Source organism: Ascidia mentula, chromosome 3 (genome assembly GCF_947561715.1).
Source record: "Ascidia mentula chromosome 3, kaAscMent1.1, whole genome shotgun sequence".
Classification (NCBI taxonomy): Eukaryota; Metazoa; Chordata; class Ascidiacea; order Phlebobranchia; family Ascidiidae; genus Ascidia; species Ascidia mentula.
In genome coordinates, this window is record NC_138568.1 from 23,110,653 (window position 1) to 23,131,409 (window position 20,757).

At 40.3% G+C, this 20,757-nt stretch overlaps 3 protein-coding genes across 4 annotated transcripts; 2 read left to right on the plus strand and 1 right to left on the minus strand.

Annotated features, from left to right (window-relative positions):
* Window positions 1-3: 3 nt before the first annotated feature.
* On the minus strand, window positions 4-3,488 carry LOC145894371 (epidermal retinol dehydrogenase 2-like). The gene is made up of 7 exons (XM_082982935.1): window positions 2,630-3,488; window positions 2,340-2,518; window positions 2,152-2,283; window positions 1,769-1,881; window positions 1,307-1,435; window positions 1,063-1,179; window positions 4-854 (listed from the first exon to the last, which is right to left on the minus strand). The coding sequence occupies exons 1-7, from the start codon at window positions 2,778-2,780 to the stop codon at window positions 764-766; spliced, it is 912 nt and encodes a 303-aa protein (XP_082839061.1). The 5' UTR covers window positions 2,781-3,488; the 3' UTR covers window positions 4-763.
* Window positions 3,489-7,129: 3,641 nt separating this feature from the next.
* LOC145893909 (mRNA-capping enzyme-like) lies at window positions 7,130-11,941 on the plus strand. Of its 2 annotated transcripts, none has more exons than XM_082982305.1 (16): window positions 7,130-7,330; window positions 7,394-7,522; window positions 7,640-7,723; window positions 8,048-8,110; window positions 8,165-8,329; window positions 8,393-8,550; window positions 8,672-8,724; window positions 8,868-8,983; window positions 9,141-9,309; window positions 9,525-9,665; window positions 10,002-10,180; window positions 10,530-10,599; window positions 10,744-10,911; window positions 11,270-11,393; window positions 11,453-11,548; window positions 11,622-11,941. In XM_082982305.1, the coding sequence occupies exons 2-16, from the start codon at window positions 7,401-7,403 to the stop codon at window positions 11,714-11,716; spliced, it is 1,803 nt and encodes a 600-aa protein (XP_082838431.1). In that variant the 5' UTR covers window positions 7,130-7,330; window positions 7,394-7,400; the 3' UTR covers window positions 11,717-11,941. The 2 variants fall into 2 exon arrangements, with proteins under 2 accessions (XP_082838431.1, XP_082838430.1); XM_082982304.1 differs by having other exon boundaries at window positions 7,130-7,299.
* Window positions 11,942-13,584: 1,643 nt separating this feature from the next.
* On the plus strand, window positions 13,585-15,626 carry LOC145894116 (large ribosomal subunit protein eL24-like). The gene is made up of 4 exons (XM_082982581.1): window positions 13,585-13,616; window positions 13,716-13,902; window positions 14,299-14,435; window positions 15,471-15,626. The coding sequence occupies exons 1-4, from the start codon at window positions 13,612-13,614 to the stop codon at window positions 15,604-15,606; spliced, it is 465 nt and encodes a 154-aa protein (XP_082838707.1). The 5' UTR covers window positions 13,585-13,611; the 3' UTR covers window positions 15,607-15,626.
* Window positions 15,627-20,757: the final 5,131 nt, after the last annotated feature.

Consider the following 20,757-nt stretch of genomic DNA (forward strand, 5'->3'; position numbering starts at 1 on the left):
CTTCCTCAGGGTAATGGTACAGGTACAGCACACAACTAACGCCAAGAAAAAACGTAAACATAAGGAAGAAGTTTTAAACATAATACTTTACATGAGGTTACATGTGGCCATAATACTGTTTAATTACAATATGCCTGACAGCAACAGAAACATGATATTAGAAGCAGATCGCAATCTAGACTCGCTTTCAAACCCGTCCCATTAACATAGTTAAATATCTGTTGCAAATCATTTCCAGTGTTTGGCATGATCCTTGTAGCCGAGTTAATCATTAGTTAAAACACTGGGTCGAAGTGCGGCCATCAAGCAAACATATTATAGTATCTTTTGTGTCAACAGCGTTATTACCGTTTGCATTCTTGTGTTGTACAAAAAGCGTTACACTTAATTTTTTGTACACCAGCTACCACAGTTACTAACTAACAAAATTTACAAATACAATTTTCGCAGCAAACAACATTTGGATAAGAATGTGATTCCTACATTTTTTATTTCACAATCATTTGGTTTTGGTTGATTGATTTAATAAAATACAAATGTTTGCATAATGTTGGTACGCCAATAAAACGACCACAGTAAGAATAGCTTTGCTATTACAGGATGGTTTTGGTCTTGCAGGAACTTATTCGTTTGATATCCAGCGTGCAACCACACAAATAAAAATTTATGTCTGAAGAAATGTTTTGTACGCAAATTGAACATAGACCGACTTGGTGTTTGTCGGGTCATAATTACGTTAGTGACATCACAATTGAGCATCTCTTTAATTGTTATTTCTTCCTTTGAATGTATCCATGCTGGAGAGTGTGCCTGCAGCAGCGCTCGTACAGATGGCCGATTTAGCTGGCATAAGTCTTGGAAAAAAACATTTTGCATCTACAAATTCATTCTAAAACTCACTTTAATATAAAAGCAAAGGACATAGGCCTATAGGGCTATATTTGTAACACCAATATATGAAGGTTCCGAACGGATACCCTTTGACCTTGGTATCAAATAAGGCGTGGTGCTGTTTAAATTGATTCCGATGTGTACCACAGGTTACTTGGAAGATCAACTTACCCTTTCAAGTAGTAAAGAAAATACACAGATCTTGGCATTAACAACAGCTGCTTATCCCTCAAAATACCATCCATAATTTGTGCAACGGCATCATCAAGTTTAATCATTGGCATCAATCTGCAATAAATTAAGTGTTTTTTTTTCCGGGAAGACAAGAACATATTCCATCTTCACAATCCAGTTACGCTTTGCCACAAAACAGACAAATTCAACCTTTTTGTTTTAAACAAATTCTGCAACTCACGGAGTTCCGACGCCTTTAAACATTCCAGTGTCGATGTAATACGGACAAACTAGGGTTGTTTTAACATTCACCTTTTCATATTCTAGTTCAGTGTAAAGAGCTTCAGTTAAACCGACGGCTGCAAATTTGCTGTAAATTTGAAATGTTTGAACTACAGAAATATAATATTCTTATGTCTGAAAGTTACTTTTATATAATTTTAAAATACTACCAAAAGATTCAGGGTGTCAATCAAGAAAAAGCATTACAAGGTGATGTCCAATGCCCACTTATTGAACTTTTATCTTTTCCATCATTAAGACTGAGATTTTCAAATTTAACCATTTCAGAAATTTTATTTTTCTTGGCCTTTTTTCAAGTTTTAGATCCAAAGTGGTTGACAAACAACAACCAAATTGTTCTGGAAAACTATGGACGCGTCCATTTAAACGCACAGTTCGTACAAGTTGTCGAGAAACTTACCTCGCAGCATAGTCGCACTGACCAGGCATTCCGAATAAACCTGCTCCACTTGCTATCGTCACCACGTGACCGCTGTCCCTGTCAATCATTCCAGGTAGAAAAGCCTTCAGCGTCTGTGACGTAATTACAGGTGAATTAAAGGTTGAAGAACAAGCTATTTGTACCGAAATTTGTTTACATCACCGAAAATAATGGCGTGCGTTACATTATACATTAAACGTACAATATGAGATACGGGACGTTTAAGTTACAACACTTTTGTTCAAGTTTTCTGTTTAATCGCTTCATCCAAAGAATATGGGCCACTGAACATGGATTCAAACCCCATAGGAATTTTCCTATTCCTGAAGTAAGATCGTACGTAAATGTGTGAACTGACATACCCAGAAGTGCGCTATGGCATTGACTTCCATTGTTTTGACAATGAGTTCGTCGCGACATTCTAGAAACTTCTTTCCAGTAACGATTCCGGCGTTGTTGATGAGAATGTCAACGCACCCGACTTCCTCTTCAACCTTTCACATAATTTCACGTGAGTTTTTACTTACTCACCACTGGGTGATGTACTCACTTTCTCGGCTACTTCATACACTTTACGTCGGTCTGTGATGTCACAGACGTACGGGTGCCATTGTGACGACATCTTTGTTTGTTTCATGACGTCACCGGTATTTGAGAGTCCTTCTGTTGAGATATCCCAACCGACCACTGAGCATCCAAGCTTGGCAAACTCCACACTCAGCTTCTGGCCTGGAAGTTAAATACAAAATATTCCATTACCCCGCAAATTCTCGAACAATCGAAGTGGAAATGAAAACATGTTTTCAACTTTAACGGAACACACAACGCCATCATCTTTACCTAACCCGCTCCCTGCCCCGGTGATGAGGACAATCTTCCCGCTGACATCCTTCTTCTCACGAGGAACAAAGAACCGGAAGATGGCTTCCAGCCAATAAAGCCCCGCCCAAAACATGGAGATGAGAATTTTGCCAAAAGTAACCTCTGCCATGCTGATTTAATTAGAAAAGTTTCTGCAATCATGGTTTGTGGATAAAAAGGAATGCGAACTTTGCTTTTGTAAACTTCTGTTTTTGCACTTTTCAGAAACTGATCATGCCGGCTTTTAGGCGAAAAAATGTTCTTTAGAGCAGTTTGCCTCACTGATTTTTACAGTCTTGCTTGGTATAGGGTGTAATTAGGATAGTCTTAGAAACTCCTATGCTTGAACTCTAAACCACACGTGACTTTTCTAATGCCAGCAAAACAAGCAGAGAGTGCACCAGAGGGACGCAAGACATCCAGTAAGTAGTTACAACATACATTAATTGCAATCACGTTCATCAAAATATTCACTTCCACTTGTATAATTCTCCCTCCCCCGGCCCTCACCGACGCTTTTTCCGCTTGCACCCTCTTGATATAAAACAACAAACGGAAGTCACGCATACAATCGAATAGTGCCACGTAACTTTTGTTTCGCTTTTTCAAAACATTACGTCACAGCTGATGACGTCTGCTTGGTCCCTGGGAGGAAATTCGCCTACCTGACGGTAATGGATAAGGGTAGTGCAACAGACAACTTTTGATTTGGCAGTGCAACTAGCACAATCTGCTCAAACGTATCTGAATTACAGCACATTGCCATTTTAGGCATGTCTTACTGCGCACTTTTCCACTGCTATGTATGAGCAAGGTCATCTGACTGAGTGTTATGCGAATAAATATTTGCTGTCGCTGCAGCGCTAACCTTTTTAACAAGCATTGAAAGCTTCAGTACTAGAATGCGCGCGCGCGCGGGTGTGTGTGTGTGTGTGACCACCCTCATTCTGGCAGAATTCTGGCAGAATAATTTTGCAAATTTGCCACATTCTACAAGGTACAACAGGCATTTACTCAAAAATTGTTTTTTTTGGATTAGAATCAAATTACAGAGATGAGCAAGCAGATCAAACCTCAAAAAACATTTAAACAACATTTTCCGCAGCTGTATCAATCAAAAAAATCGCGAATTAAAAAAATCGCCTGGTTTTGCGATTCAGCATAATGGCGGCATGCGAAAATCTAGTCTAATACAAAGAATTCTGCTCGGCGTTCTTGCAATAGGTGCCAATATTGACCAATATCAAGGGAACGGAAATTTAATGCTCTACAACATGCAATTAACAAATTTGAAATTAAGGTGCCGGATGACCTTCAAATCGCCCATTGAAGACGACCCGCTTTGAGCGAATCAGCAGCATAATGGCGTAATGTCGGCATGCGAAAAACTTCCCTATTAAAACAAAAAATGCACTAAAACTGCACCAAACACGCTGAAAATCGCCCCGGCTACACCACGTGACTTCTTGCTCATTCAACCAGAAAATTGACCCCAATGCATCACCGGTTGCCTTGTGACGAAACTGAGAAATCTCTATGACCTTTTGTACGTGGAAAACAGGTCACAAATATAAACAATGCCAATATTACATATTTCATATTAATATACACGGTGTTCTCTGCAACAGCCTTCAACAGCCAAAAGGAAAGGTCAAGCGATAACCGTTGTTGGTATTGCCTCTTGTACGGGTCGGTATGTGGATTCATCTATCGTCGCGAATCAGAGATTGTGATAAGACATGCATGTTTCGGTGTGAGTACATGTGGGACCTTTGGTCTATTCTTTTTTATTATTGAAGAGGGAAAAAACTGTAGCGGTGAATAATTGAAGAAAAAGGTGGCATAGGGGCAAAAAACAAACACAATGACGCAAAAATACAAATTACTTGGGTACACGACAAACAGCTTAAACATGGTTTCATAAGATATTCAGTTGTTTTATTTTGACCACCGATGTTCAATTCAATAGTTCTTGTCGATTGAAATACGAATAATTGTTGGTCGCCTATTAGCGTATTGCATCTGTACATTACATACCAACAACAACGAAGTGCACAGTCAATAAAACATTAGAAAATAGTATGAAATTTCAGTACTGTTTTACAATATCACAATATGACTATAGTAAGAATTAAAACCGTTTCATAGTCAAAAGACGCACGATACAGTTTTGCTAGCTTAAATTCCTTTAATTGTTTGTTGGTCATGATAGCCATGGGGTTCGGTTTAAATTGGGAGCTTATTAGTTTCCTCTCCACTGCAGCTTTTTTTGGAGATTAGCCTCCAGGGTAACCTATCCGCTAATAAGGAGTCCCATAAACCTTGTGCTTTGGCTGGATTTGTATTACCATTCTGCTGTAACCAAGTATAGAAGGTCTTTGTGTACCCAAAGTGTTGTAAGATATTTTAGACACGTATGTTGGCTTTTTTTGTTTGCGAAGGAACTGTGTCCCACTCCTCATGTAGACTTGCTACAAGCTGCAGAAACTTGAAGAAAAATGTTGTATTTGGCTCAAAACCAAACTCTGTAACGAATATACCAACAGGTCAACAAGAGCAAATACTCACTCTTCGTTAAAATTTTCTAAAAAATGGTTTACTGCGCTTTTTCATAATTTTGTCAAGCCATGGGGGCTGTTGCGCATGTGGTTGGGTTTTTGGCTGGGAATTGACATCGCCATACTTTTGACACAATGTAAGGTTTTCAAAGAAATAAGAGTCTTCAATATTTTGCTATGGAACAACCGACGAATTAACGAGCACCTCAAATCTGTTTTGGTGCAGAAATCGTGTTTGGAGATTGGTTTTGTTTGGTTAAAAGGTTTGGAAAACAGCGCTTTAAATTAAGAGGCAACATATGATTCTCATTATCTATCATACCCCCGCCCATGCAAAATTTAAGATATGGTAACGCTTTTATTTCTTTCCCATTATGGCTATAGTTATCTTCCCGATAAGGGTTATTCCTCTGGTCGCCCAAAGGTTCATAACTACATTGGCTTTTTCAGGGAAGGGAGAAAGTTCAATTCAATTATTTCCAGATCCTTTTATTATCACCGTAAGTCCGAAGCCCATTGAAGTCCAGTATGTTGAAAGGGTTTTATATTGCATGGTTTCAGCGATTCGGGCATACGAAAAAGGCAGAGAACTTTTCCATATTCGCTTTGCAATCAGTCATTTCACTAAAGTCCTAAAAAATTTGAAAGATTTTAGAGAAATCAGTATCCGAACCTTTCGTAAAAACAATGGTATGGTCTGGAAATAGGGATGATTTTTATTCATGCAGACCACGAACAAAGTTAAGGAGAGTGGGTCATCTTGTCTGAGGCCACGTTCTATGTCAAACGATTCCAACAAATATGGTGTCGAAAATTTGCATGTAGGCCTATGTGGAAACATGGTAATGGTCCCTAATGTAAATAATGTCGAACAGCAACCGGATATTTGACCCTATATATCGGTGCGGTTGGAAGCCGTGTCGCTCCTTCAATACAAAACCACGTATCTTGCGTTGTCGACTTTTAAGGAGATCTTGTAGTCCATGTTTAGCAAAGGTATCGGGCGATAATTTGGGAATATAGAAAACCTTTCCCACTATTAGGAAACAGGGTGAAAACTCCTTTAGATTGTGAACAGATATTCTACCTGATTAAGTTTCCGTTCTCTTGATATTGGTCAATATTGGCACCTACTACAAGAACGCCGAGCAGAATTGTTTTAATAGGGAAGTTTTTCGCATGCCGACATTACGCCATTATGCTGCTGATTCGCTATAAGCGGGTCGTCTTCAATGGGCGATTTGAAGGTCATCCGGCACCTTAATTTCAAATTTGTTAATTGCATGTTGTAGAGCATTAAATTTCCGTTCCCTTGATATTAGTCAATATTGGCACCTATTGCAAGAACGCCGAGCAGAATTGTTTCAATAAGGAAGTTTTTCGCATGCCGACATTACGCCATTATGCTGCTGATTCGCTAAAAGCAGGTCGTCTTCAATGGGCGATTTGAAGGTCATCCGGCACCTTAATTTCAAATTTGTTAATTGCATGTTGTAGAGAATTAAATTTCCGTGCCCTTGATATTGGTCAATATTGGCACCTATTGCGAGAACGCCGAGCAGAATTCTTTGTATTAGACTAGTTTTTCGCATGCCGCCATTATGCTGAATCGCAAAACCAGGCGATTTTTTTAATTCGCGATTTTTTTGATTGATACAGCTGCGGAAAATGTTGTTTAAATGTTTTTTGAGGTTTGATCTGCTTGCTCATCTCTGTAATTTGATTCTAATCCCCAAAAAAACAATTTTTGAGTAAATGCCTGTTGTACCTTGTAGAATGTGGCAAATTTGCAAAATTATTCTGCCAGAATTCTGCCAGAATGAGGGTGGTGTGTGTGTGACATGAGCATTGTCAGTTTGTGTGCAGTCAACCATATCATTCATGTTTTGACGTAATATTTTAACTTTCTACAACGCCACAAAGCAAGTGTTATGCTTAAAATATTTTACCTTGTTTAAAGTGGGCTGTAAAAGTAATTTTGAAACGTTGATTGATATTAAAAACCAGGCTAATCACTTGATTGATAACTTGCACAGTTCTGCCCAGTCTAAAGTTTTCAACACATCTGGAAAATACGGTTACTGGTCTGTCGTAAGTGATGATTTTTGTGTGAAGTTTATTTGTATGTACGTTGTGCAAAGTGATTTGGGAAGTAATGATTTAAGTTATGATTGTGTATTTTAAGCAAAGTCATGGCTGTTCCTCCAAGATGGTTAAACTGTCCTCGAAAAGGGTCATTAGTTGCTGAAAAGTTTCTACCCTTCAAAACTCCCCTTGATTCTCGATATGATTCAAATATACCTGAAGAATGCAGGTCTGTTCGTTTAACTTGACAAAAAAAAACCTTTGAGCTTGTGTGACAAAATCTTGAAACTTCTTGCAGTAGCATTGCTGGAAATTGTTTATTGCATAATCATGTTCTGGGTTTTAGGTTCAATCCAGAAATGCTCTTCATGTACTTGGCTGGGTTGAAAGTAAAATTGTCTCTTGTCATAGATTTGACAAATACAACCAGGTTAGCTTTCTTAAATGTCAATTTGCTTAATTCAGCTGTAGTAACTGCTGTCTCTTCCCATCAACATTTTTATCCAAAAGTGTGAAGCATACATGTATTTTTGCCTTACTGTTGTAACAAATCCTGTAGTGTTGCTAAGCAATGTGATATTTTGCACCAATAGTAACAAACCACACATACAGATTAAAACTAAATGCTTTAGCATTATTGGAATTATTCTAGAATTTGTATGTTACTTTGTGTGAGGAATATTACTTTGTTCATTTGTAAGCATTGAACATGATATTGGTGTCATTGATCAAGTATTTCCCCCACAATATGTAGATTTTACAACAAAAGGGAATTCACAGAAAAAGGAATTCTGCATCAAAAAATCTCATGCAGGGGGTCAGTTTGTGGTGCAGCAAAATATTCCAAATTAAAGTTTTCTTGTTTATGAAGTCATGGTGAATGCCCTGATGAACACTCGACAAAGTTATTTGTGGATTTTTGTGATCGGATAATCAGGAAAGATCCTTTATCTGTTATTGGAGTTCATTGTACCCATGGTTACAACAGGACAGGATTTCTTATCTGCGCTTATCTTGTTGAAAAATATGATTGGAGGTTTACATTTTTATTCCCCTCAAATAAACATTAATTAGAAGAAAAGTTGTTTTTCTGTTGTAGCGTCGAAGCAGCCTTCTCTGCGTTTGCTCAAGCACGACCACCAGGTATAATAAAAGGTCATTATATCGAAGAATTGTTTGCGCGTTATGGAGTTCGTGAAGACTCCCCTGCACCACCACCACTTCCAACTTGGCACACTGAATCTGATGATTCAACTGGTAAATTAATCTGTATTTTGATTGCTTTATGATTCACATGATATATTTGTTATTACCCACTCATGAAAACTATGTGTATGTAAAAATGTAACAGAGGTTTATTTTTCCCATTTTTGTGTAGGTGTTGATGATGACGGTGCTTCTGTGTCACAACAACTTGAAAGACAAGTTAATGTTAGTTTCATCACTACTTTGATTCTGTTGCAAGTCATATTTATGCAATTTATTGTAGATGTCCTGATTGCCCTTTAGTGATAAAAGTGCTGTTAATTTGGTGCAGTGCTCAGATCTTAACTGGACATGTAATGGTTTTAAAGGTAAAAAGAAAGCAGTTTCTTGATGGGGTTGAACTATCAGGAGTAGAGCAAGTATCAACACAACCAACATTACGTCAGGTCCAACAAATTGTCCAGTCCATGTGTAAATGGAATAAGTGAGTTTTTACATAAAAAGTTTTTCTTAAAAGATGAAATTATTCTATGCTAAAACTTGTTCATTTGTTCGTAAAGACTTCAATAAAAGTTCAATAAACTATTTTTGTTCATCTGCTTCCATCAGCATTAACAATAGAAATCTCACCCAATTTGCAGGAGGGGGTTTCCCGGTGCCCAACCTGTTTCCATGACGATGAATAATATGCGGATGGTAATTGAAAAGTCATACATGGTTAGTTGGAAAGCAGATGGTGCCAGGTACCTGATGCTAATCAATGGAAAGGATCAGGCTTACATGCTTGACAGGGACAATGCTGTGTTTAAAGTACGTAAAATTTACAATAGGCTTTTTATGGTTTGATGTTGTTATTTGTATTGCACTTGTTGGATGTATTTTGTGGTATTTGTTTGAAAAAAGGTGCTAACATGCACTTGTTGGATGTATTTTGTGGTATTTGTTTGGAGAAAGGTGCTAACATGCACTTTGTGGTATTTGTTTTTTAATCTCAATGAAAATTTAAAACCTGTTTTATTTCCTAGATTTCTAATCTTGATTTTCCGCGTCGAAAAAACCTGCAGGATTCCATTAAAGACACACTGGTTGATGGAGAGATGATCATTGATGAAGTTAATGGCCAAAAAGTCCCACGATATCTTGTGTATGACATTGTTAAGTTCATGGTATGTGACATATACTTAACTGTTACTATATGGGTGAAAGTTTAGGCGCACATGATATCATGTGAAAGTTGGGTGTACATAATATCATGTAAAAGTTGGGTGCACATGATATCATGTGAAAGTTGGGTGTACATGATATCATGTGAAAGTTGTTGTGTTGACATAATATCTTGTGAAAGTTGGGTGTACATGATATCATGTGAAAGTTGTTGCAGACATGATATCATGTGAAAGTTGTTGTGTTGACATAATATCATGTGAAATTTGTTGTGTTGACATAATATCATGTGAAATTTGTTGTGTTGTGCAGCATGACATAATACTTTCCTAATTCAGGGACAGCCAGTTGGGGATTGTCATTTTCAAAGAAGGCTGGAATGCATCGATAAAGAAATTATCGGACCGCGACACGAAAAGATGAAACAAGGACTGTTGGATAAACGAAGAGAAACGTTCAGTGTCAGGAAAAAAGATTTTTGGGATATTTTTCAATCCCGGGAGTTGTTGGGTGGGAAGTAGGTATGGTTGGAATATATTTGTATGCAAAAAAGTTTTATAAATATCTGGTCTGAAACCAAATAATCCAGCATTGAACTTGAAAAGGGAAATTTAAAAACATTCTGTATATTAGGGTTTTTGTCTTGTGGGTTATCTCTGGTGAGTTTTAAGGTATGGTACCAGGCTGCACTGATGACACATACTAGGTCGAACAGTAGCTCTGTCTGTGGCCACTTAGAACTTTGGTCATGTGTGTTTGTTTGTTGGTCATTGATATTTTTTTTGGTCAGCAATATTTGAAACATTTCTTGACCAGTCATTTTAAATGTTGATATTCTCATGATAGGTATGTTTTATTTTTTCAAGGTTTCAAAGCATGGTGTCACATGAGGTCGACGGTCTTATATTCCAACCAGCATCAGCCCACCCAATAGATGTAAAGTTTATTAATATGTTGTTTTTACTAAATAGAAGATAGTGAGTTTAATCAAAACTTGCAACAAAAAGTTGTCTGGAAACAAATGTGTATTTACCGGGTTTATATTTACCAACTAACACCATTGCTGTCTGTTTGACGCAGAGTTACAAACCTGGCAGAAATGATGAAATACTAAAGTGGAAACCAGCATCACATAATAGTGTTGACTTCAGATTAAAACTCCAGTCAGAGAAAGGTGTTGGTCTGGTTCCTACCACGATGGGTTACCTCTATGTGGGACAACTTGATGCCCCCTTTGCTAAAATGAAGGTAGATTACAAACAAAACCATTCCATAACTGTGGAAGTATTGTTGGAACTCACAAAACTATTCAAATAATATTTTGGGGTAAATTTCCTCTGACTTTATTACACCAAAGTAAATGTTATATACCCAACACTGGTTGGAGGCCATGTCATGTTTTAAAATCAACTTATTTGTTAATTTTGCCCTAAAGTTTTTATTTTAATAATTTTACTTGGAACCAAAAAGCTACTTGCCATTCTGGAAAAATGTAAAATAACATGAAATTTGTTAAAAAATGTTTGTCAATGAAATTATAAATTTGTGTGTTTGACACACTGCTGTTGCAGTTCAAACTGTCAAACTTCCTTGGATTTTGTTGTAGATTACCAAAGAATTAAAAGATTACAACAACAAAATTATTGAGTGTAGCTTTGAAAATGGAGGCTGGAAGTTTATGAGAGAAAGAACTGACAAGAGTTTTCCAAACTCCTACACAACTGCCATGGGTAAGATATGACATGTGGTAGTGGCATGTGGCACTAGAGAGATTGTATATATGTTCCAGCTGTTTGCGAAAGCATTAAAAATCCTGTCACGAAAGAGTTGCTTTTACGCAAGATCGATGAGAAAGCAGCTCGATCGACAAAACTTCACAAATCAGGTTTGAATCAAAAATTCACGTAAAGTATTTTTTTATCATTTTATTTTTACCAAGGTTTTTTTCCCCAACACAGGAACCTCTTCCCACGAAACGTCATCAAGAAAACGTCAACGTAATGGGGATTTCCTGATGCCTCCGCCCACCCTAACGCCCCCTAAGAAGCAGTGACGTCAACAATATTTACGTCAGCTACCTGAGTTGGTTTAAATATTTGCATCCGTGGCAAACCTTTTCTGCTTCAAGCGAACAATTCGATTTACGATTTAAACCGTTCATAAGCAAAATGTTTCGAGTAAATCCGAACCTACTGCGACTGGTCGGTGTCATGTGTTACCGACGTTCTTACATCGGTGGAAATCAAGTGCGACGTTTTCCTGTTCTTTTTACTGCGTTTGCCACTAAACTCAAAAAACACAGAACAATCACGTAACAAAGAAGGCTTAGAAGAAGTAGCGCAAGTTAAAAGACCTACCACAAAGAGAAGTTTAGCAAAGGTTTCCGAAAGTATAAAAGTAGATGATAGGCAATTTTGAAGACGGTTTTGAATCACAGAAGAAATTGGTTTACAATGTGACATACGTTCCCCCCACGGCGGATTGTAACAGTTTAGTCATTGCGCATGAAGCCCCCCCCCCCCATCTCTGTATATGGAAGAGGGTTTCTTGGTCGGGAAATGCTCTTCTCGAACTCCTGCGTAACAGAGTTAATTGTGTGTAACAATAATGCGATGGGCCAGTCAGGCAGTCGGTTGCTAGAGGGTGCTGTTGATAATCTCCCAAAATATTGAGGTGGATTTTGTGGAAAAATGAATCACAGAACGTACACTCCAATGGTGATTTTCTGTTAGTCCCGACCCTTGTCTAGGAATTCTGGTCAAAATTATATTCGAGATAACTAATTTAGTCGCTCCCCCAGGGGCATTTCCCCCTATGTGCTGTCTCAATGCAGCTGCAAACAATTTCTTTCTGTTAAGCAATAGCAGTCCCCCTTCTTCATGCTCCAATACTTTGTCACACGACTGATATTCCGCTACGCCAGGAAGGATAAAAAGTACCCGGAAATTGCATGAAGATATTCACCCTGGGTTTGATCAAAAAGATCAGCTTATTATGATTGACACGCGAAGTCATGAAAATCCAGACGTAATTCGTAAACTTTTTACGCGGCGTCCAAAAGGTTTTGCTGACTCTTGTCTTGTCTGAGACATGGTAGCCTATGTATCGCGAAGAATGCTATATTACAATGCTATTTCTATACATATAAATAAATATACAAATGCTATTTCTATATAGGTATAAATGCTATTTATAATGCTATTTCTATATATCGCGTATAAATGCTATTTCTATATATATAAATAAATATATAAATGCTATTTCTATATATATAAATAAATGCTATTTCTATATATCGCGTATAAATGCTATTTACATAACTACAAAATTTATGAATCAAGTCCTCCCCAGCTCATTGCGCATTAGTTCTGTTGCCTGCTTTTATTTATAAATGGTCCGAACCTGGCGTTCGCGACCCATAAAAAGGCCTGTCGCCCAGCCCCGTGCCAGAATGGAAGATCTGCAGGAATGCCGAAATCCGTCTGCGTTCTGGTTGTTGATGCGTGTTCGATATTCAGAAAACTCCGTATAAATCTGACACCATTTCCGAATAACAATCTTTTATTAAGATGGCAAAACTTCACAGACATCAAAACAGCAAATCCAAGAGTTGAGTTATCAATTTAAACGTTCGGTATCGAAATAGTCAGAATGGCATTGAGTTAAGTGATCTGGTCTGAATGACTGAATATTTGACAATGCATTACATCGCTTTTTAAACCTGCTTGCAACTTTCTTTCGTACAATACACTTCTTCAAGCTAAAAATGCCTTTAGGTTTAAATATCCTTAATTCTAAATCATTACTCAATACAATATTAATCATCTTTTGAAAACTGTTTCCCTTTAACTTTATACAAATAAATTTAATTAATACAACCGCTTGAAACAAGGTTTTGTCACTGTAGATCCGGATCAATCGTTCTCTTTTCAGCATCGGATCTTCAAGATGAGGTGGTTGAAACTATATCTAAGAAAATCTTGGCTTTTTTCTTGTGTAAAGTAACGTTTTGTTATCATTTCTGCAACGTTAAAGTAATTTTTTTGTTTCAGGACCGAATTGTGCCAATTCAGTGGCCTAAAAATCTACCCGGGTCATGGCAAGCGTTATGCAAGAATCGACGGGAAAACGTTTCATTTATTAAACGGAAAATGTCAGGCGTTGTTTCTTGCTAAGAAAAACCCCAGGAAAATTGCATGGACCGTTTTGTACAGAAGGAAACACAAAAAGGGGACCCAGGTTTGTGTGCAGTTGATTTGATTAAAATACCTTAACTTGCGCATGCTTTTCTACCTCCCTGCCAAATTGGTCCGGTTGGTTGCACGGCCTATCAAACACTTCCGTATCACCTAATTTTCCTCAAATGATCACTAGCACCCCATCTTCTACCCACATTGTGAAATCTTACTGGCCTCGCATATTGGTAGATTGTTTTATGCACAGTCCAACTAAACTAATTCTTTTATCAACAAAAATCGACGCAAAAAACTTTACAATAAATTTTTATCATTAATAACAATGCACATATAGGTATGCAAAATCAAAGACAAAAAATTATTTTAAATATTTTAACACAATTTTTTTATGCAATCCATGTATCTCATTTTGACAGTTGTTGCATTTCTTTATTTTTAGGAGGAAGTCGTGAAAAAACGTTCACGAAAAACTGTGAAACATCAGCGAGCTGTTCAAGGTGCTTCATGGGGTGAAATTCTTGCAAAAAGAAACCAAAAACCTGAAGTTAGAAAAGCGCAGAGAGAGCAAGCTATCAAGTGAGATTACTTTTAAAGTGCAATTATAAAATTCATTCATTGCTGAAAAGAAACAAAATTAAATTTATTTTTTATATAGATATCAAACGTTTTAAAGTAAAATAGCTTTTAGTTTTTACACATATGGAAATATCAAATTCAGATAAAGGTTTTTTTGCCATTTAATTTAAATTAAAATATAGTTGTCAAGCATCAGTTTGGTTTCAGTTGAGCTTGATTCCTAATGAAATTTGTGGCACAAATGATTTGGTTTGAAAGGATTCCCCTCCAACATTACATTCATAGACTAAACCATGTTTAACAACTATTTTAAAGTAAGTAACTATTTACTTGATAGCATTTCATTACGAGTTTAAAATTTACAATAGAAAGGAGATTTAAACGTAGTAGGAAAAGTGGACAGAATGGTCAATATGACACACAAGAAAACCACTTGCCATTGCAAAAACATCACTACTAAAATAAGACCTTTCGTCATTAGACTGCCGAAAAATGACATTTGTTTTGTAACAATGCTGGAAATGGCTAGTGCAGCCACAATGAGGTTTTTAGATCAACCTTAAAGAAAATTTCTGGTTTTCATCGGGATTTTGACAAAAAAAGCATACAGTGGCATTTGTTGAACCACAAAAACAAACCAAAATATTTCACGAAGGGGTGGGGGAACCCCCTCTGGATATGCCTATGTTCATTATTCTTCAACAATTTGGATTTGCAACATTTAATCCTAAATTATAAACCTTGACAAAAATAGGTAACTTTGTTGATTTATGTTGTTTGTGCAAAGTATTCACCTTGTAGGCCTTCTGCAGGTGTAATATTTGGTTGGCTGGTCACATGTTGCACACCCCTGCACTAAACAATGCTCTAATTAACCTTTTCCTTTACTTATTACTTAGCCTAATCTAAAGTGTAACTTTTACCTTGTGCATTGTTAGAAAATTGCATAATATTTGGAGAGAATTTTATGAGAATGTTTTTTTGTGTTTTCAAAAACATGAAAACCTTAAAATGTTTGACATATGTGTGTTAAAGGGCGGCTAAAGAGAAGAAGAGGTCGGCTGAGCAGGCTAAAAAGGCACAGAAGTCGTCGACGAAAGCGGCTCCACAGAAAGGGAAGGCTGCGAAACATGTTCGTGGTCAGGCCCCTAGAGTTGGTGGAAAACGATAAATAAATACATGAACACTTTGTGTGGTTGTTGTACAGGGTTAGCAGACTTGTGTGGTTGTTGCACAGGGTTAACAAACGTGTGTGGTTGTTGCACAGGGTTGGCAGACTCGTGTGGTTGTTGCACAGGGTTAACAAACGTGCGTGGTTGTTGCACAGGGTTAGCAGACTTGTGTGGTTGTTGCACAGGGTTAACAGACTTGTGTGGTTGTTGCACTGGGTTAGCAGACTTGTGTGGTTGTTGCACAGGGTTAGCAGACTTGTGTGGTTGTTGCACAGGGTTAGCAGACTTGTGTGGTTGTTGCACAGGGTTAGCAGACTTGTGTGGTTGTTGCACAGGGTTAGCAGACGTGCGTGGTTGTTGCACAGGGTTAGCAGACTTGTGTGGTTGTTGCACAGTGTTAACAAACGTGTGTGGTTGTTGCACAGGGTTAGCAGACGTGCGTGGTTGTTGCACAGGGTTAGCAGACTTGTGTGGTTGTTGCACAGGGTTAACAAACGTGTGTGGTTGTTGCACAGGGTTGGCAGACCTGTGTGGTTGTTGTACAGGGTTAGCAGACTTGTGTGGTTGTTGCACAGGGTTAACAAACGTGTGTGGTTGTTGCACAGGGTTGGCAGACCTGTGTGGTTGTTGCACAGGGTTGGCAGACCTGTGTGGTTGTTGCACAGGGTTAACAAACGTGTGTGGTTGTTGCACAGGGTTAACAAACGTGTGTGGTTGTTGCACAGGGTTAGCAGACCTGTGTGGTTGTTGCACAGGGTTGGCAGACCTGTGTGGTTGTTGCACAGGGTTAGCAGACTTGTGTGGTTGTTGCACAGGGTTAACAAACGTGTGTGGTTGTTGCACAGGGTTGGCAGACGTGCGTGGTTGTTGCACAGGGTGAGCAGACTTGTGTGGTTGTTGCACAGGGTTAACAAACGTGTGTGGTTGTTGCACAGGGTTAGCAGACGTGCGTGGTTGTTGCACAGGGTTAGCAGACTTGTGTGGTTGTTGCACAGGGTTAACAAACGTGTGTGGTTGTTGCACAGGGTTGGCAGACTCGTGTGGTTGTTGCACAGTGTTGGCAGACCTGTGTGGTTGTTGCACAGGGTTCGCAGACGTGCGTGGTTGTTGCACAGGGTGAGCAGACGTGCGTGGTTGTTGCGCAGGGTTGGCAGACGTGCGTGGTTGTTGCGCAGGGTTGGCAGACGTGCGTGGTTGTTGCACAGGGTGAGCAGACCTGTGTGGTTGTTGCACAGTGTTGGCAGACCTGTGTGGTTGTTGCACAGGGTTAACAGACTCGTGTGGTTGTTGCACAGGGTTAACAAACGTGTGTGGTTGTTGCACAGGGTGAGCAGACGTGCGTGGTTGTTGCGCAGGGTTGGCAGACGTGCGTGGTTGTTGCGCAGGGTTGGCAGACGTGCGTGGTTGTTGCACAGGGTGAGCAGACGTGCGTGGTTGTTGTGCAGGGTTGGCAGACGTGCGTGGTTATTGCACAGGGTTGGCAGACGTGCGTGGTTGTTGCACAGGGTGAGCAGACGTGCGTGGTTGTTGCGCAGGGTTGGCAGACGTGCGTGGTTGTTGCGCAGGGTTGGCAGACGTGCGTGGTTGTTGCACAGGGTTGGCAGACGTGTGTGGTTGTTGCACAGGGTGAGCAGACCTGTGTGGTTGTTGCACAGTGTTGGCAGACCTGTGTGGTTGTTGCACAGGGTTAACAGACTCGTGTGGTTGTTGCACAGGGTTAACAAACGTGTGTGGTTGTTGCACAGGGTGAGCAGACGTGCGTGGTTGTTGCGCAGGGTTGGCAGACGTGCGTGGTTGTTGCGCAGGGTTGGCAGACGTGCGTGGTTGTTGCACAGGGTGAGCAGACGTGCGTGGTTGTTGTGCAGGGTTGGCAGACGTGCGTGGTTATTGCACAGGGTTGGCAGACGTGCGTGGTTGTTGCACAGGGTGAGCAGACGTGCGTGGTTGTTGCGCAGGGTTGGCAGACGTGCGTGGTTGTTGCGCAGGGTTGGCAGACGTGCGTGGTTGTTGCACAGGGTGAGCAGACGTGCGTGGTTGTTGCGCAGGGTTGGCAGACGTGCGTGGTTATTGCACAGGGTTAGCAGACCTGTGTGGTTGTTGTACAGGGTTGGCAGACGTGCGTGGTTATTGCACAGGGTTAGCAGACCTGTGTGGTTGTTGCGCAGGGTTGGCAGACGTGCGTGGTTATTGCACAGGGTTAGCAGACCTGTGTGGTTGTTGCGCAGGGTTGGCAGACGTGCGTGGTTGTTGCACAGGGTGAGCAGACGTGCGTGGTTGTTGCGCAGGGTTGGCAGACGTGCGTGGTTGTTGCACAGGGTGAGCAGACGTGCGTGGTTGTTGCGCAGGGTTGGCAGACGTGCGTGGTTATTGCACAGGGTTAGCAGACCTGTGTGGTTGTTGTACAGGGTTAACAGACTCGTGTGGTTGTTGCACAGGGTTAACAGACTCGTGTGGTTGTTGCACAGGGTCGGCAGACCTGTGTTGTTGTTGCACAGGGTTAGCAGACGTGCGTGGTTGTTGCACAGGGTGAGCAGACGTGCGTGGTTGTTGCGCAGGGTTGGCAGACGTGCGTGGTTATTGCACAGGGTTAGCAGACCTGTGTGGTTGTTGTACAGGGTTGGCAGACCTGTGTGGTTGTTGCACAGGGTTAACAGACTCGTGTGGTTGTTGCACAGGGTTAACAGACTCGTGTGGTTGTTGCACAGGGTCGGCAGACCTGTGTTGTTGTTGCACAGGGTTAGCAGACGTGCGTGGTTGTTGCACAGGGTTAACAGACTCGTGTGGTTGTTGCACAGGGTTAGCAGACCTGTGTGGTTGTTGCACAGGGTTGGCAGACCTGTGTGGTTGTTGTACAGGGTTAACAGACGTGGGTGGTTGTTGCACAGGGTTGGCAGACCTGTGTGGTTGTTGCACAGGGTTAGCAGACCTGTGTGGTTGTTGCACAGGGTTGGCAGACCTGTGTGGTTGTTGTACAGGGTTGGCAGACCTGTGTGGTTGTTGTACAGGGTTAACAGACGTGTGTGGTTGTTGCACAGGGTTGGCAGACTCGTGTGGTTGTTGCACAGGGTTAACAGACTCGTGTGGTTGTTGCACTGGGTTAACAGACTCGTGTGGTTGTTGCACAGGGTTAGCAGACCTGTGTGGTTGTTGCACAGGGTTGGCAGACCTGTGTGGTTGTTGTACAGGGTTGGCAGACCTGTGTGGTTGTTGTACAGGGTTAACAGACGTGTGTGGTTGTTGCACAGGGTTGGCAGACTCGTGTGGTTGTTGCACAGGGTTAACAGACTCGTGTGGTTGTTGCACTGGGTTAACAGACTCGTGTGGTTGTTGCACTGGGTTAACAGACTCGTGTGGTTGTTGCACAGGGTTAACAGACTCGTGTGGTTGTTGCACTGGGTTAACAGACTCGTGTGGTTGTTGCACTGGGTTAACAGACTCGTGTGGTTGTTGCACAGGGTTAGCAGACGTGTGTGGTTGTTGCACAGGGTTAGCAGACGTGTGTGGTTGTTGCACAGGGTTAGCAGTGGTTGAAACGCTATAATTGTTTGTAACATCGCCCCTGGAACCAGAAAACTACGAGAAGGTTTAAATTATTTTATTAAAACTAGGCTACATTTGGAAAAATCCAACATTTACTTGGGGTTGTCCGGCTTAATGAGTTCTGGGCCATGGTATTGTAACATACGTCACATAAATCAATGCTTGTATTTCGTAATGTTTGTGTGCAGCATTGCGCAGGTATTTCATAATTCATTTCGTTGGCAGTGTAAATAACTCTAAAAAGGGTCTCAGAGATATTTAACAGTGTCTCGATGGCTTGAGCGCGAATTGAGTCTCTTCGATTGTTAAACCTGCTTCTACCCCGTTCTATAAAGCACCCAGAACTAGGATATCTCCCCGAATAATTGTATTCATTTCTGTTATATTACGACGGTACATTACAACGTTGATAGAATGTCAGCGCATAGAATGGCGACTAGACTGAATTTACGGGTAAAAACTGGACTCTTTAACGCTCTCCATTATGAGAGCTGATTGGTCAATAATGTCACATGATATCACCAAACGGCAGAAGCAATATAATACAAGAGCATAAAATACAGTACACATCGAAATTTTCTGTAAGAGCGGATATAGATGATTCAAGCGTGCTGCGTTAGGAGTTATTTACAATAGTGCCCCGACTTCGGCAACTTCATTGAGATCAGGGGGGCACAAATGCATCGTAAAATTGAAAAATCGTTCGAAGGTACGCCTGACGTAAACAATCAGCACATACATATGACATCATAAGAGGCTTCAGAAAAAAGACATTTCAGTAGCACCGCTCAAGTAGGCCTATACGGTGATGACCCCTGTCGTTGTAACCTCGGAATATTATGAAAATTCAAAATCACGAACAGCAGTCATTCAAGTATGTTGTATATTCTTTCGATTTGCCGTAACTAGAATGCGATGGTGTTTAAATGTGTCGGGGAGAAATGACAAAACACACCGGGATTTGAACCCTGGATGTCCTGGGCACGAAACCCGAGCAGGTTTTATTTTTGGTATATGGGTAGGGCGCTTGGTTAATGCTGCCAATCACCCGCCCTCATGGCATATTCATTTCTTTTTGTATTCCGTTTTGTTTCAAACAATTGTATGACTTGTGTCTCTGGGTGGAAAGCAATGTACTGTAATTGCAAAATTTCTGTGTATTGAACAATGTTTTACCATGGCAATTTTATTAACAAAAATAAACTTAAATAAGTGTGTCTATATAAGCAGTGAAAAACTTATGCACTACTGTATAGTTAGCCTTTTGCCTCGACTTTGTCGATCTGTCCTGCTGTCCTACCTAATACATCACTTCTCAAGGTTTTTTTTGTTAAAGCAGGACAGAGGCTCTTCCTTGAGATTAATATTAGGATTTTGGGATAAATACTAAAATTGAACAAAGGGACCTCAATGTACACAAACACAACTTTTTCACCTTGCTGGACGAGTCTCGTAAACTCAAATTAAGCGTAAATTTAATACATTCCCACGTTTCACACGCAATAACCTATCAATAACACAGCAAAAACTATTTAATGTGATTATCCGAGCAATAACACGCCCAAAACTGACCACAAGTCTTGCACGACCGCAGAAACCAGTTGGAACAC